General features: G+C 34.5%; 1 protein-coding gene across 1 annotated transcript in view; it reads left to right on the top strand.

Moving 5' to 3' along the window:
• Positions 1-26,902, top strand: part of MSH4 (mutS homolog 4) — a 98,407-nt gene extending 71,505 nt beyond the window's left edge. The window contains exons 16-20 of the mRNA XM_023207522.2: positions 3,070-3,188; positions 4,516-4,644; positions 11,700-11,874; positions 13,417-13,505; positions 26,363-26,902. Of these exons, the coding sequence (XP_023063290.1) occupies positions 3,070-3,188; positions 4,516-4,644; positions 11,700-11,874; positions 13,417-13,505; positions 26,363-26,554 (704 nt within the window). The 3' untranslated portion in view covers positions 26,555-26,902. The remainder of the gene's footprint in view (positions 1-3,069; positions 3,189-4,515; positions 4,645-11,699; positions 11,875-13,416; positions 13,506-26,362) is intronic.
• Positions 26,903-27,570: the final 668 nt, after the last annotated feature.

Genomic DNA, 27,570 nt, shown 5'->3' with positions numbered 1-27,570 from the left:
AACTCGGCTATAGCAGTTGATATATTATACATACACATGTGCATATATTTATCTAAATGGCTGTCACTGAGTCAACATTGTCACCTATTTCTTAATATGGATGCACAGCTTAACTTCTATCTCTGAAAACTGGATTTCCTTGAGAACTGTATGAATCAGAGATGAGATACTTGGCCAAAATGAAGTGGTTCTCAAGCAGGGGTGGTTTTGATCCCTTACCTTCCAACTCCCAGCATTTGGCAATATCTGGAAACATTTTTGGTTGTCACAACTGAAGGGAGTGTAGAATCCAGGAATGCTGTTAAACATCCTACAATGCACAGAACAGCTCTCCCTCTCCATGCTCCCCAGCCTTCCTCACCCCACTATACACACACACATAAGAAAGATTTATTGAGCCCAAGTTACTAGTAGTGTCATGGGTGAGAAACTTTGGTCTAATGTAATGATTTGTAAGGAGAACAAAGCAATAATAATACTGGTGATACAGTATAAATTCACCCTTATTACTGGGACAATCAGAGATGAATGAGTTAATGAAGAGTAAATATTTTATTGATTTTGTAGGTTTATTGGAAATAAAAGGACATTTTAGCTAATTTCCCTCCCCTTATAAGAATACTATCTGCTTCATGTAAGACATAATATTTCTATATGAGTAGCTATGAGGAACTCTGTTCTTTAAAAAAAAAGGCTGTCCAATTGCTGGACAGCCCTAATTTAATTAGAGTATTCATTACACTGAACTGAAACCCAATTTCTATAATTTCAACTCATTTATCCTTATTCTTCTATATACTACAGAATAGTCTAGTATTTATTCCCAATATTAGCTCTTCAAATACTTGAAAATAATGAAACTTCTCTTGTCACTGACCATCTTAAACCTCTGAAACACCTGAAACATATATAATATCTCACATCGTCTGACCGTAAGACACCAGTGGGACTTGAAAGGCATGGAAGTTAGGACCATAGACTTGGAAGGTAGATCTAGCTTGTCGAGTTACTAGCTGTGTAATCTTAGGCAAATTGCTTAACCTCATTAAGCCTTGGTTTTCCTATCTGCAAATGTAAACTATGGTAGCACCTACTTCTAATAATTTTTATAAGGACTGAGGTAATAAAAATAAAATGCTGTGGATTTAAGGGGAAAGTATGAAAAAGAAGGAGACTTCCCAGGCAGAGGTAAGAGCATCTTCTAAAACTCAGAAGAAAAAAAATACTATGATATGCCCAAGGAACTACAAAAAAGTAGTCCAGAGGTGTTGTACTTCCTTTGCTTCATAGAGCAAAGAGTAACTGTGAGGAGTAGCAAGGTATAAAGTTGGAGAGATGGGCAGTAGTTAGGTCATGGAGGGTTTTAGGTATTTACTTGAGAAGATTGAGCTTTATCCAGTAATCTGTAGGGAGCTATTGAAGACATTTAGTAAGAGAATGGTATGGTCAGAGTTAATTTTTAGATAGATCATTCTAGCTGGTGATAGATGAGAGCTAGACTAGAAGTAGAAATACCAGCCAGGAGGCTTCTGTAATAATCTAGATAAGAAAGGTTGAGAAACTTTTTGATGGAGGTTAAGAGAGCAGAGAAAATACAAACATATACAGCTTAATAATATATGCTATGTGTATATATATGGTGTATATATAATACCTTCTATATGTAATATATATATATATATTATATACATTAGATATATTATATATATATATATAATACCTTATATATACTACCCAGTATATATATATACTCACACTGGCTCCTGAGCCTCCACTTTTCATTTGTAAAATGAGAAAAATAATACGCAATTTATTGGGTTATTTTGAAAATTAGGAAGAGTGGATATAAAAGACCTAGTATGTCGAGTGATATAGGTGCAGTTATTATAATTACTACTGTTATGATTATTACTTTTATTTTCGTTAGTATTAGCCTGAGTTTTGGTCTCTTTTCTTGCTACTCCTTGTTCCTCAGAGTTAAGCCCTATTCTTTATCCTTATTTTTGTTTTTAATCTTGGAGTAATCTGGCTTTGTTTTTTTTGCACCTACTATTTCACCATTTTATCTATACAGAATTCTGTATATGTGGTACGTTTCCCATTCAACTACTTGTATATTTTATCTTCTTATAATGTTAGAATGCCTTTTAGATTTTATTCTATATTGAGACGGGTGCATTAATCAGATTATTTGTTTTTAAGAAAAGAATATTTTAGATGAGTTAGCTCAATAACTTCTTGGGCAGAAACAGTCTTGTGGGTGAAAATTCACTTTCTTTTTCTTTTTATTAAATGTTTTGCTTTTATTTTGCTTCTGAATGTTTCTGCATGTTTGTAATCACAGATATTTCTTTATATCTTTTTATAATGATTTTATTAACTTCAGCTTTATAGGCATTTGCTTCAGATTTTCATATTTCTTTTTTAAATTTATTTTATTTTTGACATAATAATTGCACACATTTAAGAGATACATAGTGATGTTTCAATGCATACCATGTATAATGAATAGATCAGTGTAATTGGCATATTCATAAGCTTTATAAGCATTCCCTTCACATTTTAATATTTTGAATGTTCTTTATCATTCAAGTAAGTTATTTAAAATTTTTATTGAGTTTATAACAGTCTCTTTGTTATGTACTTGAATATTTACTGTCTTATTTGAACTTCCAGATAACTTTGTACAGTAGGTAGGGCAACTGTTTTGTTTTGTTTTGTTTTGTTTTTTGAGACGTAGTCTTGCTCTGTCGCTTAGGCTGGAGTGCAGTGGTGCGATCTCGGCTCACTGCAAGCTCCGCCTCCCGGGTTCTCGCCATTCTCCTGCCTCAGCCTCCCTAGTAGCTGGGACCACAGTTTCCCGCCACCACTCCCGGCTAGAACTGGGAAAGTTTAAGTGCTGTTTAAGCTTGTATAATAAGGAATAGGGCTGGGGTCATGTCTTCTAAGGCCATATCTAGTGTTCTTTCTACCATATAATCCTTGTAAATAATCTGAGAAGTGCAAAATGTTATTAGCACTTATATTTTATAAACACATTTCAATTTATCTTGACCTTATATTTTACAGGATCATATGTTCCAGCAGAATATTCTTCCTTTAGAATTACTAAACAGATTTTTACAAGAATCAGTACTGATGATGATATCGAAACAAATTCATCAACATTTATGAAAGAAATGAAAGAGGTACCCAAACAAAACTTTTCTTATGTTAAAAACATTAAATTCTCTCACTAATGGTCAGTTATCACATAAAATATTTTTATACTAAAATATGCAAATGTGCTTATACCCTTTTCTAAGAGCCAGAGGGCAGTCAGAGACAGCCTCCTAATTTCTATTTTATGTGGAAATGGAAGACAATGTTTTATTGAAAATACAATTTTAAAAGAAAGAGCTAGTGTTATTAAGTAATAAAAGTGTGCCTAAATGTTTTTATAGGGAATAAGTAAAAGGCTTCAGGAAATGATAACTGGTTCAGTACCATTTTGCATAGTATTTATTGTTCTTCATAGGCTCGGTTTTAAAACAAAAGATTACTGTGTTAGAAGGCTTCCAAAAATCATCTTCTTTTTTGTTCTTATAGAAATTTCACTTCCTGTACCAAAGTATCACCTATTTCTGATTGAGCAAACATCAAGTAGCCTTTAGAACTAAAGGAATTAAGTGTAACTCTTGGGATATCTGTATTAAGAATTTAGGATCACTGTTTAGTTGGATAATTTTCTTCAAGTAGATAGGTGGTGATTAAAGTTATCATTTGTCCCACAATTTATATAATTATTTATTGTGTATTGAATATCTATAACAGATTGTAGCAATATATCAGACACTTAAGGTATATTTTTAAATAGTCCTAGCCCTCAGAAAGCTTAGTCTCATAGAAAGGTAAAATGTCCATCAAAGTTACTATTGTGTCATAATATAATAAAGGTAAAATTCTATTTTTGAGAAAGAGGTTAGTAATCTTCAGTGGAAAAGAGCACTTCTGTCAATTTAAGTCTTGGTCTCCATTGGTCATGGATTTAAATTGATTTGTTAAACCAAGTATCATGACTTAGGTGTTTTTTTCTTAAATTTTTCTTTACTTCATCTTTACAGGATATAGAGTAATACTTAAATAACTTTGAGAGATGATTTTGGATATTTTATAGCAGTAATTGATTAGTCATTTGTGGAGAAGAAAATGACCATCTTTGTGCTTAGTTTAAACATGTCATTTATTGCTTTTTTTCACTGTATCTAAAGCATCAATATTTTAGATAATGGTTATTTACTCTATGTTGTCTTATATACATATGCATATGTGTATGTACACATCAGCTATTCTGGAATTATTAGTCATGAGATTTTTAGAAAGGAAAACAATGTATTATTTTCTGCTCAGCAGGATGTCTCTATAAAAATACATTTCAGATGAACTTATAAAGAGACTGCATTTCTCCTCAATTATTCCTGTGATATTGACAGCTGTTTGGTTACAATGAATAAATATTAAAATTATATATTTCAGATAGCATATATTCTACATAATGCTAATGACAAATCGCTCATATTAATTGATGAACTTGGCAGAGGTACTAATACAGAAGAAGGTATTGGCATTTGTTATGCTGTTTGTGAACATCTACTGAGCTTAAAGGTATTCTTTTATTTTAAGTATATTAATTTTGAGTCCTTTTTTATGTATTCTTTTATTATTATTGAATTTTATGGACACCCACAAATAGCTTTTAAATCAATTTAGATAGCAAACACATATCATAGCATTTATATTTTTGTTCCTTCATTTCGAATGAAAGTGGGAATCATTAGTTTGATAGCCATGATATAGATAAGGAAAAGATGAAATTGAGAAATTCAAATAATGCAAAATTAGTCAGTTGGCTTTAATTTCATCATATTAAGTAGCAAAATATGAAGGTCTTTCAGTAATTGTTTCCATGTGCAATAATGTTGACTATGATGTTACAACAGGAAGGAAAGCACTAGGCAACTCAGGTAACTTTACAGAAAATCTATTTTACCCACCTAAAATTTTATTCCTTTAAAGAAAGTAGTTTTTTGCATATCAACTATGTAACACATTGATTTTTACTCTATTAAATTAATTTACAAAATATCTTTTTAAATGATCACTCACAATATATACAGATATGAACAAAACTTAATAAAAATACTTTTTCTTATTTAAGATACCTTAAAATGTCCCTAAGATGAAGTTATTTACCTTAAATGAAAGTCCATGATGATTTATTTATTTTTATTTTATTTATTTATTTCTTGAGATAGGGTCTCACTCTGTTGCCCATGCTGGAGTGCAGTGGTGCAATCTTGGCTCACTGCACCTTCCACCTTTCAGGCTCAAGCGATCCTCCTGCCTCAGCCTCCTGAGTAACTGGGACTATAGCCATGCACCACCACGCTTAGCTAATTTTTGTATTTTAGCAGTGAAGGGGTTTTACCATGTTACCCAGGCTGGTCTTGAATTCCTGGACTCAAGTGATCCACTCACTTCAGCCTCTCAAAGTGCTGTGATTGCAGGCTGAGCTGTCATGCCCGGCTCATAATGATTTATTATATAGAATGAGAAAAATCTATTTTATACTTAAGGGTATGTGATAAATCAAAAGTAATGTTAATAAATAATATTAGTCTTTGTAATTTTGAATGTGTCAGTTACAATTTCTCATATAAATAAGGTGCATGTCTTACTTAAGATTAAAAGCTAATTAGTGCCTCTGATGGTTAATTTTACATGTCAGTTTGACTGGGCCACAGAGTGTCCAGACATTTGGTCAAACATTGTTCTGGGTAAGTCTGTGAGGGTGTTTCTGGATGAGATTAGAATTGGTAGACTGAGTAAAGCAGATTGCCCTCGCTAATGTGGGTGGGTCCTACTCAATAAATGCAAGCCTGAATAGAACAAAAAGCCTTCCAAAGAGTAAGAGGAAACTCCTCCTTCCTGGCTGCCTACAATATGGAAGGCAGCCTTCTTTACTACGTTCAGACTCAAACTGAAACACTGGCTTTTTCTAGGTCTGGAACCTGCCAGCTTTGGACTGGAGTTGTGCCATTGACTCTCCTGGACCTATAGCTAGTCCATTTTAGACCTTGGTACTTGTTAGCCTTCATAAATCACATGAGCCAGTTTCTTATAATGAATCTCTTCACACACACTCTCTCTCTCTGTCTCTCTGTCTCTGTCTCTCTCTCTCTCTCTCTCTCCTGCCCCGCCCCCCTCTCTATTGGTTCTCTTTCTCTGGAGAACCCTAATACAAATCTTGGTTCTGATATGATCTAACAATAGTGATAAGTAAAATATCACTATCATATACTCTTAATCAACTGCTTGTAAGCAGCAGAAATCCAGGTGATTTTATATATGATACTTCTAAGCATTTTTGGCAAAATAATGAATATAATGAAATTGGCTGGTTGCTCCTAGTGTCACTAGACAAAATTGGGAAAGCAAAGGATAAACTCAAGGATTCAAATTGCCAGCTCAGGCCCCCACCCGAGGGACTTCCAGGCACCGCCCATCACATACCTGGTGAGGGCCTGCCTGTCACTACCTGGAAGAACCAGCCATCACATGTGTCCCTAGATCACAGCAGGGGGGCTATAAGAAGGGCAGGGTTTCTTAACCTGGGATCCATGTATCCCCAGGGCTGCATGAATCTGAAAACTTGAGTTCAGGAGCCTCAACTTAGATGGGAAAAAAAGTCTCTTTATGGTCACTAACCTCTACTCAAAATTGAGCCTTTTCTCCCAGGTGAATGCAGGCAAGGAAGCACACCAGGGTTAGCAGGAACTGTGCTTTCCCTAGCTAGTTCTGTGACAGTGGCTGTAGACACCAGGAAATGTTCATCACCTCCTCACTGCTTCCAAAAGCAGGACTTAATTAGCCTTGCTGCTATTTAATTCATTATTTAATGTGTTAACTTAGAAGCATGTGTGTTACTTATCTTTTTAACTAAAAAATTTTAAATAACAAAAAAACACCAAATTGCCAGCTCATTGCTGCATAAATGACTTGAAAGCACCTAAATGTGCCCTGAAGGAAATCATTATCTCCTATAGTCACAGGGTTGAGATAGCTGAAAATCAAACCCAGAATCTCATCCTGTCCCAGAATTACAACACAAGTTGAATCCCCAACTTTACAGGGTATCTACTGTTAAAGTGAGGGCATTAGTTGGGAAGGAATGGGAGACTACCAGTTGGAATAGGAATGTGTAGGGAGACACTGATGAAGCTGGGGACATTTAGGCCCTAAATTCTGATGAGTCATCTTTGCCAGTAGAAGAAACCACTTCACCCCATCTGAGGGGATTAACCTAGCATTACCTGAGGAAACTGCAATGGCATCCCAAGCAATGCTGAGTCTCCTCAAGACCCACTTCCACCACATTTCTTTGCTTCTAGACCTATAACTAGATCTCTAAAGGTGAAGTAAAAATGTGACTATACAGAAGTACATTACACTCTGAAAGAACTACTTGAATTTTCTACTTTATACAGACAGAAATCCAGGAAACATGCATGGGAATGTATTCTAAGACTCTGGGATAAGGGTTGGATTAGGCCAAAGTTACTGATATGGGTTTACTAAGCCAGGTATGCATTTAATGTTGCAACTCAAAGAGTTAGAAAGGGATCTAAGAGTTTGATTGATTGGCTGAAAAACAGACCAAAAGGTGGCCCACCATGAATGAGTTGCCTTGATTTAATGTAGGGGAAGGGATTCAAAGCTTAGGGAGGTTGGACTGTTAGAGTGGGTTTGTAATTTAAGATCACTTACCCATCCTGGGAGAGTCCAGATGACATACCCTTTACCATGAGTATGAGAAATAAATTTGTGAGAGGAGCCCTGGCAGCCTTGAAGAACTCTGTTATCACTCTTCTATGTAGGACAGATCTTACGGCCCACCATAAGGCCTTCATCGCAGGCACTTAATTGGAAAACCCAAATGCAATAGGAATAATTGGATCCCAGGGTGGTAGGGGCCAAGTTGTGACACTCAGCCACCAAAGACAAGGTGGATAAGTTACTGTAATGGGAAGCAGTGTTAAAGCAGCAATCAGAATAATCTGACTTACACAGACCTATGGCATTGGATAGGAGGGCTACTAAATTCTGACTTGATCTGAATAAGCATAAAAGTTCTAGGTTGAGGTTTCATGCATGAGATCAGCAACAGGAGCCTGCAGTCACCAAGACTGACCTGGCTGTAGCCATTACTGCGTGCCCAGTCTGCTGGCAGTGGAAACCAACATTGAGTCCCCATTATGGCACCATTCCCTGGTAGCAGGTTGATTACACTGGACCACCTCCATTATATTCATATTGGAATAGCCACTTATTCTGGACATCAGTTTGCCTTCTGTATGTGTAATGCTTCTGCCAAAACTAACATCCATGGACTTAAAGAATATCTTATCTGCCATTATGGTATTCCAAACAGCATTTTGGAATATAGTCTTCTGGCCAAGGAGCTTACTTCACAGGAAATGCAGTGCTGCAAAGGGCCTGTGCTCATGGAATTCACTGTTTTGACTGTGTTCAACAACCATCTTGAAGTAGTTGGTTTGATAGACTGGCAAACTAGTCTTTTAAGGACTCAATTACAACACCAGCTAAGTGGCAGTACCTTTCAGGACTAGGAAAAGGTTTTCCAGAAGGCTGTATATGCTTTGAATCAGCTTCCAATATATGACGCTGTTTCTCCCATTGCCAGGATTCATGGGTCCAGGAATCAAGAATGGAAATGGAAGTAGCATCACTCACCATTACCCCTAGTAACTCAAGGGCAAAATATCTGCTTCCTGTTTCTATAACCTTGCTCTGTTAACATAGAGGTCTTAATTCCAAAAGGAGTATGCTTCCACCAAGAGACATAGCAATAACTTTTTGACCTGGAAATTAAGACTCTTGCCCAGCCGCTTTGAATGTCTTATGCCTCTAAATCAACTGGCAAAGGAGGGAGTTATTGTGCTGGCTGAAGTGATTGATCCTGATTAGCAAAGGGAAATTGGACTACTACTGCACAATGCAATAAAGAAAGAATATGTCTGGAATACAGAAGATTCCTTAGGGTATCTCAGTTCTGTCACACTCTTTGTTAAAAGTCAGTGGAAAACTACAACCCAATCCAGGCAGGACTATGAACGGCCAAGACCTTTCAGGAATGAAGATTTGATTTACTCCACTAGTTAAAGAGCTCTGACTAGCTAGGGCTTGCTGAAGGCAAAGGAAATATAGAAGAGGTAGTAAAAGGAAAAGGTAGTTGTAATTACCAACTACAGTTACCAACTACCAGTTATAGAAATAAGGACTCTGTAATTGTCATGATTATTTCCACCTTATTTTGTGTGATGTTTTGGTGTATATATACACATATATTAAACAAATATTTTCTTTCTTCTCTTATTCTCTTATAATGTAACATAAGATGCATTGACTTCACATCATATTATTTAAGTATTGCCAATTTCACATTATAGTATTTAAGTTATGAGATATCAAGAAGACTGAACATCACTCAAGGACATTACCTCCTTTTCTGGAAAAGGGGTTAGTGCTTTCTCAGTTGTACTGAAGACAGTTGTATCATATTAGAGGGAAGTGTGATCTAATTATTGTCTTCATTTGTAGATTAAGTGTGGTATAAGGAGATGCCTATGGATGCCAAGTTTTCAAAGGGTAGATTTGTGATGGATAGTTGTATGTGTCAACTTGGCAAGGTCATGGGGTGCCCAGACATTTGGTCAAACATTCTGGGTTTATCTGTAAGGGTGTTTCTGGATGAGATTGGTAGACTGAATGAAGCATATTGCCTTCTCTAGGGTGGATGGGTCCCATCCAATAAATTGAAAGCCTGAATAGAAGAAAAAGACTGATTCTTCTAAGAATAAGAGAGAACTGACTGCCTTCAGTCTGAAATACTGGTTCTTTCCTGCCTTCAGACTCAAACTGAAACATTGGCTCTTTCTGAGTCTAGAGCTTGCAGGCATTTGGACTGGAGTTATACCATCAACTCTCTTGGGTCTCCAGTTTGCTGACTGCAGATATTTGATCTTGCCAGCCTCCATAATTGCATGAGCCAATTCCTTATAATAAATCTCTTTACACACATACAATACACACACACACACACACACACACACACACACACACACACACACACACATATCCTATTGGTCTCTTTCTCTGGGGAACCCCATCTAATTCAGTATCTGTTTTCTTTTTTCTTTTTTTTTTTTTTTAAGATGGAGTTTTACTCTTGTTGCCCAGGCTGGAGTGCAGTGGCGTGATCTCAGCTCACTGCAACTTCCGCCTCCCAGGTTCAAGCATACAATATCTGTTTTCAAAGTATTCTATAATAGTTTAAAATAGTGCTTTTAGTATTACTTTACAATATTATTTTCTAGTATAAATAATTTAATAAAAATATAATATTGCTACTTACTTTTAAATTTAATTATTATTTTCTAACACAGTATCCTTAGTGCCTAGCACAATCCTTGCAATATATAGGGTCTGAATAATTATTTGCTAAATTGAATTAACCTGAAATAGAGTTTAAAAAGTTACTCTAATAGATTGGTTTGGCACATAACTTTTAAGGACATTATTGTTATTGAATATAGTCTCTACCTTTTAAATAGCTTACTATGTTCTATTTTCCTGTAGCTTTATAAATTTGGTTTTGTTTTATACTCCTTTTGATTTGTTGAGTAGATATTTAAGAATTTTCATTTTTCTGTCATATACAAAATTATTCCTTCCCTTGCTTTTCACCTTCCATAGTTGTTAGCCATTTTGCCAATCTATTATTTTTACTGTCTTAATATTTAAATTTCCACTGACTACCTACCTAATTTGTCACTGATAATGTCTTAAAACATAACCAGTTATTCAGATCTCTATCTGCCTTAGTAAATTCTGGGCTGGAAATCTTGTGCTAGCTGTAAATCACTTGAACCACTTTCATCAAAATCACCTAAAGTACTTATGGAAAATGTCATTTCCTGGGGTCCCACATAAGAACTATTGATTGAGAATTTTTCAGGTGATATATACCAAGAATTTGCATCTTTAACAGGCTCTCTAAGGGATTACTAATGTTTGAGAGCCATTATCTTAATCGGTGCTCCCAATCTTTCTTTTTCCTATACTAGTACTAAACACAATGAAATCTAAAAACTAGAAACTTTTGGAATTTCACATACCTAAAACAATCTCTTGATTCCACTGCCGAAACCTACTTACAACTAGGGAGACAAATTTATAGTGAAGTTTTTTAAAAATTGAGGAAAATATTATTTTTTTGCATGTGAGTTACCTTCCTAATAAATGATTACCTCAATTCGTAGCTTTGTTTCTGGTAAACTTCATCTTTTCAATACTTCAGATGTATTTCTTAGGATTTTATTTTCAGTTGTGTTCTCTTTCCCATAATGTGGCATACATGTCTGTGTACAAACATAATAAACATATCTTCTTCATTGAATATAAAATCTCAAAACATTTTAAAATAGATTGATGATATTAGCCTTCAAATTATTAGTTTTATTCCTACATCTCTGCCAAGCTTAGAAAATTAAACTAAAATTTTATGTTCACATAGTTAAAATAGAATTTTCCAGTTAATTTTTAAAGTACTAATATTCACCATCTGTTATATATTCCAGGCATTTACATTGTTTGCTACACATTTCCTGGAACTATGCCATATTGATGCCCTCTATCTTAATGTAGAAAACATGCATTTTGAAGTTCAACATGTAAAGAATACCTCAAGAAATAAAGAAGCAATTTTGTATACCTACAAACTTTCTAAGGGACTCACAGAAGAGAAAAATTATGGTACTGCATATAGAAATTATACCTATACATTCAAATACTATATATTCTCCTAAGACAAACTTTAATCTCTTCTTTACTTGGCTGTCAATCTAAGCAAATTTTCTCATTCTTTTGAGTGCTTATATTCTCTTAGATTGTATTTTCTATGTCAAACTCATTATATCTATATCTAGATATAGATATATAAATCTTTTTAAATTTTTATGAGCCAGTAACTATGTAAAAATACAGTGACAACTGAAAACCCTAGAAGTATTAGTTTCCTTAGAAAATGTAATTTAGCTCATATTTGCAAGTTATATCATGAATTGAAAATTATATATTTTCTACACAATCTTTCAGTAGCAGGGTCCTTCCTCTGTTTTCTTCAGGTTCTGGGTACTTGAAAATTAAATCTAAAATCTTAAAAGGGTATGTATTACCAAAGCATATGATTTTTTTTTTTTTTTTTTTTTTTTTTTTTGAGACAGAGTCTCGCTCTGTCGCCCAGGCTGGAATGCAGTGGTGCTATCTCTGCTCGCTACAACCTCCACCCACTGGGCTCAAGTGATTCTTCTGCCTCAGCCTCCTGAATAGCTGGGAATACAGGCATGCACCACCATGCCCAGCTAGATATTCTTAAATTTGGTTAGATAATTTCTATTTGAATCATTAACTCTCACAGATTCAGAGAATTTTCAATTGGTCTATACATATAAGTTTCAAAAATTATTTTAGCTATGGATATGACCCTTAGAGGGAAAAAAACCATCTTTGTTTTGCTATTTGAAATGGGAAATCAACTGGATAACTTATTTATATCAGATGTTTAAAATTTATAAGTCTCAATTTCATAATCTATGACATGGGAATAATTTTTAATACATGTAGAGTTGCAAAGATTCAATTAATTATCAAATGTGAGCTGTGTGGCACAGTGCTTAGCAATTACTAACATCTCAATAAATTTTGATGTTGCTTCTATCTCTAAAGCATTAAATACAGTAAGCTACTGGCATACAGTAGAAAGCCTGTATGGCATTTATACAATAAAATTAAGCTCTGAAAACATGAGAATTATAATTAATACTTTGAATTTGCATATAAATTACTCACCTACTGTTATATCTTCTGAGAAATTCCTGTCTCATTGATTTAGGTGGGTGAATGTTTAGCTGTAGCGTTATCTCTGTGACTAGCTGTTATCTTCCCCTGGAAAACTCATATGCCTTTTGAAATTCTGTTAACCAACTATATTTGCAATTGGAATTTCAATATTATTATTTTCTAACTATTTCTTTTGTTCCTGATATCTGAGCTATATTGAGAGGTAACAGATGTTCTAATTTGCCCTATGTGTCTTGGATAAGTAATTAAATCTAATAATTGGTAAGTTGTCATCCAGAATTTTAGAAAGCTTAATTCTGAGAATTATTGAGTAGTTCGGAAATGCCTCTAGAAGGGAAGTTTAAATATGTGAATAAAAGATTAATACTAGTTAAAACAAGCATAAAAATGCCAGCAGTAATAATATTGAAGTCAATTTAAAACAAATAATTCTAGGATTAAAAGCTGCAGAGGTGTCATCACTTCCACCATCAATTGTCTTGGATGCCAAGGAAATCACAACTCAAATTACGAGGCAAATTTTGGTAAGAAACTTTGTTCTTATTTGTTCTTCAAATTAAAAAATACTTTTAGTGTAGATTTTTATTATGACCTTTGATCTACATATATAATAATTAATATAATAATTCAAATATTTAAAATTGAAACCTAATTTCTAAACAAAGAAAATTATTGTTACTTCTTAAAACTCTTTTGGTTTGGTCTATTATAATCCTCACAGCAAATCAGCTAACAAGCTAGGAGATAAAAGTTAAACAGTCCAGTTTCTAAAATAATTATTGCTATACTAACTTTATGATGAGAAAATAAATCTATTTTAAGTGGACATTGAAAACGAAAATCACTCTGCACAATATTTGTATAATTATATATTTTTTATAGTTTTCAAAGCTTTTCTACTCATCATATGTAAGCCTCGTAACTCTTCATGAAGTAGTCAGGTCTTTATAGTAAAAGATTAAAAATGAATTACTTCTACTCTTAATTTTACAGGTTCACAGAGGTTAAGTGATTTGTTAGGAAGCAGTAGGTTCAACACTAAACTCACATCTGTTGACTCGAAATTTGGAAAATTGTAGTTGGTTGCTTTATATAAGTGTTTTTTGGTTTTTGGGTTTTGTTTGTTTGTTTGAGATGGAGTTTTGCTCTTGTCACCCAGGCTGGAGTGCAATGGCACGATCTCAGCTCACTGCAACCTCCGCCTCCTGGGTTTAAGTGATTCTCCTGTCTCAGTCTCCTGAGTAGCTGGGATTACAAGCGCCCACCACCACATCCGGCTAATTTTTTTTGTATTTTTCATAGAGATGAGGGATTTCGCCATGTTGGCCAGGTTGGTCTCAAACTCCTGACCTCAGGTGATCCACCAACCTCGGCCTCCCAAAGTGCTGGGATTACAGGTGTGAGCAACGACACCCAGCTGCTTTATAGTGTTTTGAAAATGCAATGTGTTCAGTAAACTTACCTAGGTGCAGTGTGATATTTCCGTCAATAACAATTTTCTATGTCCATCACTCTTTCTTAACCTGTCTTCCATTTTTAATTCCTCTCTCCTTTAAGTTCCTCTACTGTCTATGACTTCACTTGCCTAATTATCTATTTGAATCTCTTCGTCAGAAATTTTAACTGTGCTGTACTCTGAAGAAGCTCTTATTACCTAACTCTTTAGAGTTCTTACCACATTTCATTTATGGGCCGCCTCTCCACTAGCCTTCTAGTAGGCTTTGGTTCTTCTAATGAAGTTTGAAAAGTATTCAGAACAAGCTGATTTTATCCACTGCAAATTCATATATTCTGATTTTAGTTGAATATTTTACAGGATAATTGTGATTTTTTTTCTTTTTTAAATTGATACTTAATAGTTGTACATATTTTGGGGGTACATGTGATATTTTGATACTTGCATGCAATGTGTAATGATCAAATCAGGGTAGTTGGGATAGCCATCACCCCAAACATTTATCTTTACTTCATGTTGGAAACATCCCAATTCTTACCTTCTAGCTATTTTGAACTATACAACAAATATTAACTATAGTCACCCTACTGAACTATCATACAGTAGACTTTATTTCTTCAATCTAACTGTATTTTTGTACTCATTAACTGACCTCTATTCATCTCCTTCCTCCTCCAAACCCTTCCTAACCTCTAGTAACCATCAATGAGCTCTTCACCTCCATGAGATCAACTCTTTTAGCTCAGGCGTATGAGTGAGAACATGTGGTATTTGTCTTTCTGTGCCTGGTTTATTTCATTTAGCATAGTGATTCTTTATCCATGTTGCTACAATTGCAAGGATTTCATTTCTTTTTTGGCTAAAAAATATTCCATTGTGTATATGTACCACATTTTTTTATCCATTCATCTGTTGATGGACACTTAGCTTGATCCATATCTTGGCTATTGTGAATAGTGCTGCAGCAAATGTGGGAATATAAACATCTCTTTGATATACTTATTTTCTTTCTTTTGGATAGATGCCCAGCAGTAGGACTGCTGGATCATATGATAGTGCTATTTTTAGTTTTTTAAGAACCCTTCATACTATTTTTCGTAGTGGCAATACTAATTTACATTCCCATCAATGGTGTATGCACATTCCCCTTTCTCTATCCTCACCAGCATTTGTTAATTGTCTGCCTTTTGGATAAAAGCCATTTTAACTAGGTGAGGTGATATCTCATTGTGGTTTTAATATGTATTTCCGTACTGACTGATGATGTTGAACGTTTTTTCATATACCTGTTGGCTATATGTTTGTTTTGTTTTTTAACTTCTTTTATTTCACTTATGTTGCTCCCTGTGCTAAGAATTTCATTCCTCTTCCTCCATCTACCTCATCCATATAATTTTTATGTAACATTTTTACCTAGCTCAGATGTGAACTTCCCCCAAGAAACTTCCCTGGGTTTTTTTCCAGTGGAGCAATGAATTCATTTCTTCTTCTTAAGGGCCCCTTTTCACAACAACTATGATGTAGTTGCAATAATATACCCACATTGCCTATTTTTTGTTTATTTTTATTTTACTTTATTTTAGATTGAGGGGGTACATGTGCTTGCTTGTTACATAGGTATATTGCATACTGATGGGAGTCGGGCTCCTAGTGTACCCAATAGCCAAATAGTGAGCATTGTACCCAATAGATAGTTTTTAACCCTTGCCACCTCCCACCTTTCCCCTTTTTGTCCCCAGCGACAGTTATTTCCATCTGTGTACCCATTGTTTAGCTTTCACTTACAAGTGAGAACATGCAGTATTTGGTTTTCTGTTTCTGAGTTAGTTCATTTAGGATAATGGCCTCCAACTCCATCTGTGTTGCTGTGAAGAACATGATTTCATTCTTGTTTATAGCTATATAGTGTTCCATGGTTTTCTTTATGCAGTCAACTATTGATGAGTGTTTAAGTTGGCTTCATAACTGTGCTATTGTGAATAGTGCTGTGATGAACTAGGTACAGGTGTTATATATGTGTATATTTATATAGTTCTTTTAGTTCTTTGAGAAATCTCCATAAGGTTGAACTAATTTGCATTCCCACCACCTGTTGGTTATTTGTATGTCTTCTTTTGAGAAATGTCTATTCAGATGTTTTGCCAATTTTTTAATTGAGTTTATTTGGTGGGATTTTTTTGCTATTGAGTTGAGTTCCTTAAATGTTTTGGTTATTATTTGTTTGTTATTATTTTGCTTATTTGGTTGTTGGAAGGAGAGCTTGAAAATATTTCCTCCCCTTTTGTAGGCTGTCTCTTCACTTTGTTAAGTTTTTTTTGCTATGCTTTAACATAATGTAATTTTATGTCTATTTTTGCTTTTGTTGCCTGCACTTTTGAGGTTTTACCCAAAAAGTCTTTGCCCACATTAATATCCTAAAGCATTTCCCAATGTTTTCTTCAAGTAGTTTCATAGTTTCAGGTCTTACATTTAAGTCTTTAATTCTTATAGATTAGATTTTTATATTTGGTAAGAAATATGAGTCTACCTTCATTCTTCTGTATATAGTTATCTATTTTTCCCAGCACTGTATATCGAAGAGACTGTCTTCTTGGTGTCTTGTTGAAAATGAGTTGACTGTAAATGCTTGGACTTATTTCTGGGTTCTCTATTATGTTCCATTTTTCAATGTGTCTGTTTTTATGCCAGGACTCTGCTGTTTTGGTTACTATGGCTTTATAGTATATTTTGAAGTCAGATAGTATGATGTTTCCAGGTCTTTTTTTTTTGTTCAGGGTTGCTTTGACTATTTGAAGTATTTTGTGGTTCCATATAAATTTTAGGATTTTTTTCCACTTCTGTGAAGAATGTCTGTGTTACTTTGATAGGGATTGTATTGAATCTATAGATTACTTTGAATAGTGTTGACATTTTAGCAGTATTTTTTCTTCCAATCTGTGAACACATTTTAGCAATATTTATTCTTCCAATCCATAAATGGGATTTCTTTTTGTGTTTTTTCAGTTTATTCATTATTGACATATACAAATATCACTGATTTTTATGTTTTTGGTGGAGTCTTTAGAGTTTTCTAAGTATAATATATCATCTGCAAAAAGGATATTTTGACTTCTTCCTTTCCAGTTTGGATGCCCTTTGTTTCTTTTTCTTGCTTAATTGCTCTGGCTAGGACATCCAGTACTATGTCGAATAAAAGTGGTGAAAGTGGGTGTCCTTGTTTTGTTCCAGAAGTTAAAGGAAAGACTTTCAATTTTTACTCCCATAGTATGATTTTGTTGTGGGTTTGTAATGTATGTCCCTTATTATTTTGAGGTGTGTTCCTTCTACACCCAGTTTGTTGAGAGTTTTTGTCATAAAAGAATGTGGAATTTTATCAAATGCTTTTTCAGCATCTATTGAATAGATCATATGGTTTTTGTCCTTGATTCTGTTAATATGACATATCATATTTATTGATTTGCATATGTTATATCATTCTGGCATCCCTGGGATGAATTCCATGTAATCATGGTGAATGATCTTTTCAATATGTTGTTGTATTTGGTTTGCTAGTATTTTGTTGAGCTCTTCATTACGTTTAGTAGGAATATTGGCATGTAGTTTTCTTTTTTTGTTGTTTCATAGTCTGGTTTTGATATCAGGGTAATACTAACCTCATAGAATGAGTTTGGAAGTATTCCCTCCTCTGTAGTTAATTGAAATAGTTTGAGTAGACTTGGTATTCATTCCTCTTTAAAAATATCTGGTATAATTCAGCAGTGAAGTCATCAGGTACTGGCTTTTCTTCTCTTTTTCTTTTCTTCTTCTTTCTTTTTCTTTTCTTTTCTTCTTCTTTCCTTTTGCTCTGTTGCCTAGACTGGAGTGTGGTGATGCAATCCCAACCCACTGCTTACTTGACCTCCTAGCTCAAGCAATCCTCTTACCTCAGCCTTCCAAATAGCTGAGACCACAGTACACACCACCACATCTGGCTAATTTTTAAATTTTTTTTTTTTTTTTGTGCAGAGATGGGAGTCTCCTTATATTGTGGGGTTTTCTTTGATGGGAGATTTTTTATTATTACTTCAATGGCATTATTCATTATAGGTCTATTCTTGTTTTCTATTTCTTCATGCTTCAATCCTGGTAAGTTGTATGTCTCCAGGAATTTCTTTCTTTCTTTTAGGTTTTCCAATTTGTTGGCATATAGTTGTTTATGACAGTCTCTAATGATCCTTTGTACTTCTGTGGTATCAATTGTTATGTCTCCTTTTACATTTCTGATTTTATTTGGGTCTTCTCTCTTTTTCGTTGGTCTAGCTAAAGATTTGTTTGTCTTTTGTATTTATTTTAGTTTCAACTTCATTTATTTCTGCTTTGATCTCTATTATTTCTTTTCTTCTACCAATTTTAGGTTTGGCTTGTTTTTGCTTTCCCAGCTTTGAGAAGTACTTCATTAGGTATTTCCTTTTTCTTTTTCTTTTTTTGGAAATGTTTCTACATTTTTGTTGTAAGTGTGTATTGCTATAAACATTTCTCTTAGCAATATGTTGCTGTATGTCATAGATTTTAGTATGTTGTGTATTTTTTTAAGAAGTTTAAAATTTTTCTTTTTAATATCTTTATTGACCCATTGATTGTTCAGGGGCATGTTACTTATTTTCCATGTGTTTATATAGTTTCAAAAAGTTCATTCTGTTATTGATTTTTAGTTTTATTCCATTGTGGAATAAAATATAGTTCATATGATTTCAACGTTTATGAATTTATTGACACTTGCTTTGTGGCCTAATGTATTGTTTATCCTGGAGAATGTTTCATGTGATGATGAGAAGAATTTGTTTTCTGCAGCAGTTGGATGGAATGTTCTGCAAATGTCAGTGAGGTCCAAGCAGTCTAGAGTATAGTTTAACTTCAGTGCTTAATTGTTGATTTTCTGTTTGGATGATCTGGCCATTACTGAGAATGGAATGTTGAAGACCCATACTAGTATTGTATTGCAGTCTATATCTCTCTGTATATCTATGAATTTTTGCTTTATATATTTGAATGGTCCAGTGTTAGGTGAATATATATTTATAATTGTTATGTCCTCTTGCTGAATTGACCCCTTTATTATTATAGAATAACATTCTTTGTCTCTTTTTACAGTCTTTGAGTTGAAATCTGTCTTATCTGATATAAACATAGCTACTCCTCTCCTTTTTGGTTTTTATTTATCTGGAATATCTTTTTCCATCCCTTTACTTTTAATCTAGTATGACTTTATAGGTGAAGTGAGTTTCTAGTTAGCAGCATATAGTTAGGTCTTGTTTTATTATTATTATTATTTTTTTTTTCAGGCAGAGTTTTGCTCTGTCACCCAGGCTAGAGTACAGTGGCTTGATCTCAGTTCACTGCAACCTCCACCCCCAGGTTCAAGCGGTTCTTCTGCCTCAGCCTCCCAAGTAGTTGGGATTACAGGCACCTGCTTGTAAACCCGGCTAATTTTTGTATTTCTAGTAGAGACAGGGTTTCACCATGTTTTCCACGCTGTTCTTGAACTCCTGTAGGTCTTGTTTTTTAAATCCATTTAGGCACTCTTTTGTGTTTTAATTGGAGAATTTAGGACATTTACATTCAATACTATTACTGATAAAGACTTACTACTACCATTTTGTTACTTGTTATCTGGTTGTTTAGTAAGTGCTCTCTTTCTTTCTTCCTTTTTGATTAAGTAATTTTTTCTGGTAGTATATTTTAATTCATTGCTTTATATTTTTAATATATATATTATAGGTTTTTAATTTATGATTATCATGAGGCTTATAAAATATCTTATAGCTATAACACATTATTTTAAACAGATAACTACTTAGTTTTGACCATAGAGAGAAGAAAAGTAACAAACAATGGAAAAACTAAAACACTCTGTACTTTAACTTCATTCCCCTGACATTTTGATTTTTTCTTGTCTCTGTTTACACCTTCTTATGTTGTCTATTTCTTTAAAGGTTTCTGTAGTTACCATTTTTATAAATGTATCTTTTTCTTTTTTTTTTTTCTTTTTTTGAGATGGAGTCTCACTCTCTTGCCCAGGCTGGAGTGCAGTGGTTCTATCTTGGCTCACTGCAAGCTCCACCTCCTGGGTTAACCCATTCTCCTGCCTCAGCCTCCTGAGTAGCTGGGACTTCAGGTGCCTGCCACCATACCAGGCTAATAAATGTGTCTTACAGTCTTTATGTTAGAGATATGAGTAGATTACACATCACATTTATAGTATTAGAGTATTCTGAATTTAAGTAATTACATTTACCAGTGAGTTTCATACCTTCAAGTTTGTTTGTTTGTTTGACTTTTGCATGTTAGCATTCTTTACTTTCAGATTTAAGAGCTCCCTTTTAACATTTCTTATTATATGGGTCTAGTAATGATGCATTTCCTCAGCTTTTGTTAGTCTGGAAAAGACTTTTTCTCTCCTTCACATTTGAAGGAAAGTTTTGCTAGGTATAGTATTCTCAGTTTGCAGCTTTTTTCCCTCAACACTTTGAATCTGTTGTTCCACTCCCTCCTGATCTATATGGTTTTTATTGAGAGGTCTGTTGCCAGATGAATTGGACCTGCTTTATATGTTATTTGCTTCTTTTCTCTTGCTGCTTTTAGGATTCTCTTTGTCCTTGACCTTTGAGAGTTTGATTATTTTATCATTTGGGTTGTCTTATTTGGGATGAATATATTTGGTGTTCTGTGACTCTTATACCTGAATATTAACATATTTCTCTAGGTTTAATAGGTTTTCCATTATTATTATTTCTTTAAATAGGCATTCTACTCTTTGCTCTTTCTCAATCCTCTCTTGAACACCAGTGAATTTTAGATTTGTTTGTTCAAGGTGTATATATATATATCTGTGTGTTTGTGTGTGTGTATCTCTTTCAGGATCTCTTTATTCCTTTCATTCTGTTTGTGTGTGTGTGTGTGTGTTGTTCCCCGCTGCCCCCCCCCCCCCCCCCCCGACTATATCTTGGCTTACTGCAACCTCCACTTCTTGGATTCAAGTATTTCTTGTGCCTCAGCTACCCAAGTAGCTGGAATTACAGGCATGTGCCGCCATGTCTGGCTAATTTTTTAGTGAGAGAGGGTTTCACCATGTTAGCCAGGCTGATCTCTAACTCCTAGGCTCAAGTGATCTGACTACCTCAGTCTCCCAAAGTGCTGATATTAAGTCATGAACCACCATGCCTGGCTCATCTCACTGATTCTTTCTTCTGCGTGATCCATTTCTTTTTTGGAGAGCCTCTGTACTTTTTTTCAGTTCAACAAATGTATTCTCAGTTCCAGGGTTTCAAATCTGTTTGCCATTTGATTTTTTAAAACTTTCATCTGTTTTTTTTGTTGTTGTTTTCTGACAGAGTCTGGTTATGTCTCCCAGGCTGGAGTGCAGTGGTGCTATCTCAGCTCACTACAACCTCTGCCTCCTGGGTTCAAACAATTCTCCTGCCTCAGCCTCCTGTGTAGCTGGGATAACAGGCGCACACCACCATGCCTGGCTAATTTTTCTATTTTTAGTAGAGATGGGGTTTCATTGTGTTGGCCAGGCTGGTCTCAAACTCCTGACCTCAAATGATCTGCCCACCTTGGCCTTCCAAAGTATTGGGATTACAGGTGTGAGCCAATGTGCCCGGCCAAACGTTAATCTCTTTATTAAATTTCTCTGATAAATTTATCAATTGTTTTTTCTGTGCTGTTTTGGAGTTCATTAATTTCCTTAAAACTGCTATTTTGAATTCTTGATCTGAGAGCTCACATATCACCATCTCATCATGGTGTTGATCACCAGCTCCTTGTTTTGTTCATTTGGGAAGGTCGTAGTTTCCTGTTTGCTGTTGTTCCTTGTGGACACATATCTATGTTTTTGCAATGAAGGATTAGTTTATCTTCACTATCTCACTTGTTGGACTTTCTAGGTTGTATGTTTGCTTGGAGGTTCTTTGCAATTGTCTGATTCCCCTTAATCTTAGATTGTTGCCTCATTTTCAGCACTAGATGGCACCTTAAGCCCAGAATTTCCTCAGCTCTGGCAAATGTTTGCAGTACTGCCCATCTCAGATGGTAGCGTTCTTAGAGGGGATACCTCAGTTGTGTGGAAAGGCTGGCTAGGAGTTTATACCCAGATGACCTGTGACATCTACTTCCCCTAGCATGCTGCTGAACAGCCACACTGATTTGGTGTCTCCTTTGACTGAAATGAAGAGTAGTTTTACAGGCTGGAGTTTCTAATTCCACTCCCTTCTTTGTCTCTAGCTGCCCTCAGGTGGTTTTCTCCCTCCAGGCACTAGTGGTACTTCTTGTGGGTTTAGGCAGGAATGATTTTTCTGCAAGGGAACCCAAGATGGTGGGGAAGCTGGCTATTCACCTCAATCTCACTTTTGCCAAAGTAGAACAAAAGAGACTGGGAGGAATTTTCTGTGCGTGATGCCTGGCAGATTGAGTCGGGGCATTGCAGATAGAGAGCTTTCTTTCTTGTTATTGTCTGCTCAGAGTTTCTCACTTCTCTGTGTCCCAGTTATCATTTCAGCCTCAGATTTGGCTTCTCAGATGTTGCTGGTGTTAATCTGTGCTCTGGATATTTGCTTTTGGTTCTCTGTGGGGAGAGCAAAGGCAGATTGCTTTTACTCTGCCATTTTGTTAATATCCAGAACTGTATTTTTTTCTTTTGTTTAATTATATACTTTAAGTTCTGGGATACATGTGCAGAACATGCAGGTTTGCTACATAGGTATACATGTGCCATGGTGGTTTGCTGCACCCATCAACCCATCATCTAAGTTTTAAGCCCTGCATGCATTAGATATTTGTCCTAATGCTATCCCTCCCTTTACCCCCCCCCCCCATCCCCCAACAGGCCATGGTATGTGATGAGAATTGTATTTTTTTTCTTCTTTTTATTTATTATTTAGCTTCATTTGCAATAACTCTTTTGAAACAGTTTCACTCTTCCTGAACTCTCAATCACCTCACTCTCTACAGATAATATGCCTCCTACTTTTTAACAAATTTGAGGTCATCTTGATGAGTTCTTGAACCTTCCCTTCTTCAAAATTTTGTTTTGAATTATTCTGTTTCTCTACCATCTCTCTTCCATCTTATCTCAGAGGAAGAGACTGACTTTCAGACAAAAGGTTAACTTTTCTACCATTTAAAAAAAAATCTCCACTAAGGTATTACTTCTCAGTTTATTCTCATTTGCATCTTTAATATTTTAGTCACAGGCTTTTCCTTTCTCTATGGGTATGCTTAGATTTCTCCCTAAAATTCTGACTGTTTACTTTTGAAACTATTATTTCATTTTCTTTTTACTGCAAATTTATCAAAAGTTTACTTCTTTCATTTCTCATGTTTACACTGAGTCTTATTGTCATCACTCTACCTAAAGTTTTCTCTTAAATACCAATTTATTATAAAATCCTTTGTCCTTCTTTTCACTTCTGATCTTCCATGATCTCTCTATGGCACTTGACACTACTCTTGTTTTCTCTTTTCTTAATTCTGCCCTCTCTTGGCTATATGGAATTATTCTCTCCTGGATGTTTTCATTCTCCTACCTGTTTGATTACTTCTTCTGTCCCTTCTTCACTAGTACTTTTTCTTTTCTTTTTTTTGAAACAAGGTCTCACTATGTTGCCCAGGCTGGTTTCGAACAAACTTCTGGGCTCAAGCATTCCGCCCACCTCTTCCTCCAAAAGTGCTGGGATTACAGGCATGAACCACTGCACCCAGCCATCATCATTACTTTTTCTTATTCATTATCATTACTTTTTCTTATTCCACTTACAAGTTTCTATTCCACTTTAAAGTTTTTATTCCACTTAAAACTTACAAGTTTTTATTCCACTTAAAAGTTTCTAAGATTTTTGCCCTTGTTTCCTTTCTTTTTAAAATCTGCACTGGTGATCTCATCTTTTCTCACAGCATCCATCATCATTTCTGTTCAACTCTGAATCTATACATTTTTCTCCATATTTCCCCTTCATATCTTAATCTATGTTTAAAAGCCAAAGTTAAATTTATCATCTTCTAAAAAGAATTCTCTTATCTCTTCACCTTTAAGTCTCTCAGTGACCCACCAAAGTCATATATGGATCCTTCCTCTTAATCACCTGTCCTTAGGACTATGCAGTAAGTTCTCTCTCTTTTTCAATCTATTTTATACTCTTCTACCAGATTGTCTCCTAATGAATGGTTTTTATTATGTAGTTTGCCTACTCAGAAACTTTTAATGATTTCTTATGAAGTAAGGTTGAACTCCTTTGTCTAGTGTAAAAAGTCCTCTGTAATTCTCAAAATATATTTTAGAATTACCTGCATTAGAATTGCCTGAGATACAGGGTACCATACTAGATTGTCAAGGATCTCCTGTGGCTCGGGGATTTGCCTTCTTAACCAGTCTTTATGTGATTGTAAACCTTGTTGGCTTCTGCTTTATGATTTTCCTTTGTTTTCTACACCAAGCTTACATTTCTATCACTCAGTTTCACATAATCTACAATTCTGCAATTTCAGTCTTGTAAATTAAATTACTTGTCATTACTACATTGAATTACTTGCCATTTCATGATATTGACCTGATTGTGTACCATGCTTTCAAATGTACCTGCTCTAACTGTTTCTTCTGTGGAATAACCTCTCATCTAAACTCTTTTATCTATCAGGATTCATTCCAATACTCCATCCTATTCAAGCTTTTCTTGGCCTGAGCTGGAAATGAGTTTCCCTTCCTCTGAGTATTTTGTGGCTGTTTTATGGGACTTTTTATAATTACCATAATCAGTTACATTAAGACTGTAAGCTCCTTGAGTTCTGTAATCATGTAAGGTTTACATTTTTGTATCCCCCATAGATATATAAACATAAGCTTAAAGGCCTGGAACACAGATGATAGTAGATATTCAATAACTTTTTAAAAATAATAGACTAATTGGTAACTGATCAGTGTACCAAATAGATAGATGGGTGAATATATGATAATCTTATTCTACCTCATAAAATATTACTCATTTTTCCTATAGTGAAAAGTAAAAAATAATCTGGAGTTGCTTGCTATTATGAGTCGAAGGGACTATATTTCAGGGAAACTCGCTAAGAGTTAAGATTAAAAAGTTAAGTTTAAAAATGCTGATTCCTCTATCTAGTTCAGGCAAAGAGGTGAAATGAGAATTTTCTAGGTATATTTGCAGTCCTGAAGTTCTATTCAAGACCAAGTATCTAAAGGACTTCTACATTCCTGTTTTAAATATTATTTCTTGGGTATCCTGAAGTTTAGTTTATTAAAAATTAAGGAATAATTTTAAATAGCTATTCATATTATTTATTTTTAAAATGTAATTTACCCCTCAGGCAGTATTTTCTCTTAGACTCCAGCAGTTTCTATATATGTACTCTTTTTAGGGGCAAGCAATTTTCTGATGACTCATTCTGTGTGCCAGTTTATCTGTTGGGGAATTAAAGTAAGGAGATATCAGAATAGTACTCTTTGGCATCATTTAAAAGTAGCAATGAGCAATGCTGTTTTCCCACACCTTTTTAATGAGAAAGTGTTTGTAGAACTTATCTCTGGTGGATTTTCTATTACTTTTTGGTATTATGTTGAGAAATCTGACCTATTTAGCAGAATTTTTTTCATTGACAATTTTCAAGAACATAAGATCTGTGATAAAGTAGCAGATACTCAGAAGAAATTATATTCTTTCAAATACAATATTTCTTTTATTTCTTCTTGTATATTCTTTCCTTGTTGGAGGAAACTGATTTATTCAAAGGAATTAGTTAACCCTTGAGTTCCATATGTCTATGGAAGGAGATAGAATATTGCCAACATGTGGTTTAAATAAAAATTATGGTATTCATACACACACACACACACACACACACATATATATATATATATATTTTTTTTTTCAATGACAGCAAAACCAAAGGAGCACCCCTGAGATGGAAAGACAGAGAGCTGTGTACCATCTAGCCACTAGGCTTGTCCAAACTGCTCGAAACTCTCAATTGGATCCAGACAGTTTACGAATATATTTAAGTAACCTCAAGAAGAAGTACAAAGAAGATTTTCCCAGGACTGAACAAGTTCCAGGAAAGACTGAAGAATAATAACAATTCTAATGTAATAATATATCTTAATTCAAGGAACCTAGAATTTATTTTTCTTCTCAGAGATAAGGAAAATAATATTTTCCAAATTTCATATTTTAACTGAAAATGACATTATATTAACAGCACAATTGTCATCTATATATTCTACATGAAAAATATTTATTGTAACTTAAATGAGAATTACTTAAAGGAATGGTTTTTATGTTAGGAAAAAATACAATATACCACTTTTTTCTCACAAAAATTCACATTATTAAGACCTAAGTTTATTTATACTTACAAGTTCTAGTTTAACATATTATTGTAAATACCCTAGTTTAATAAACACCTTTCTTTTTAGGTCTGGAAACTTTTTTGAGCTTTTCTTTCACATTCTATTCTGAAGTAATAATGCCCTATAACTCAAGAGTTTATTAATCAGTACTCCCACATTCCAACACTGGAGGGTTCTGAAGTTCATCAGAGTAATTTTGGAATCACTCTGCTAAGTGAGTAATCTCAGCGTAAAGGCCTAACGTAGACAAGTTATTCTTTGCTTGAGCAACTAAGTGTCTGGAATTCAAGGTATACATTTGAATTATTTATTTAGTAAGCTACAGTATTCATAGTAATTTGACCCCCCAATATTATTCACAGACCACTTAGGGCCATATTTTATTCTATAACAATTAATATTAATGTTTGTTGATTTTATTAAACTCTCAGCATTCTAAGTAACTATTAGTAGTCAAGTATATTGAAAAAGTTATAATTTAAATGATACACATATTATTTTGGAAAAGTAAATGTAAATTATTGTTTGTTTTACATTCAATTCAATATATATTAAATGTCTTGTTAGATTACTTATATTCCCTATTGTCATGTTTTAGAGGAAAACTATCACAATATTTATATTTGACTATTAGCTATGTTTTAATTCACAGCCTCTGAAATGAATTCTATTTTGTGTGGTCATTTCTTTTTCTTTATTTTTTTTTTCTTTTTGAGACAGAGTCTCACTCTTGTCCCCC

This window comes from Piliocolobus tephrosceles, chromosome 1 (genome assembly GCF_002776525.5).
Source record: "Piliocolobus tephrosceles isolate RC106 chromosome 1, ASM277652v3, whole genome shotgun sequence".
Taxonomy (NCBI): domain Eukaryota; kingdom Metazoa; phylum Chordata; class Mammalia; order Primates; family Cercopithecidae; genus Piliocolobus; species Piliocolobus tephrosceles.
Note: the sequence above shows the minus strand (reverse complement) of the source record. Positions and strands in the feature narration are given on the sequence as shown.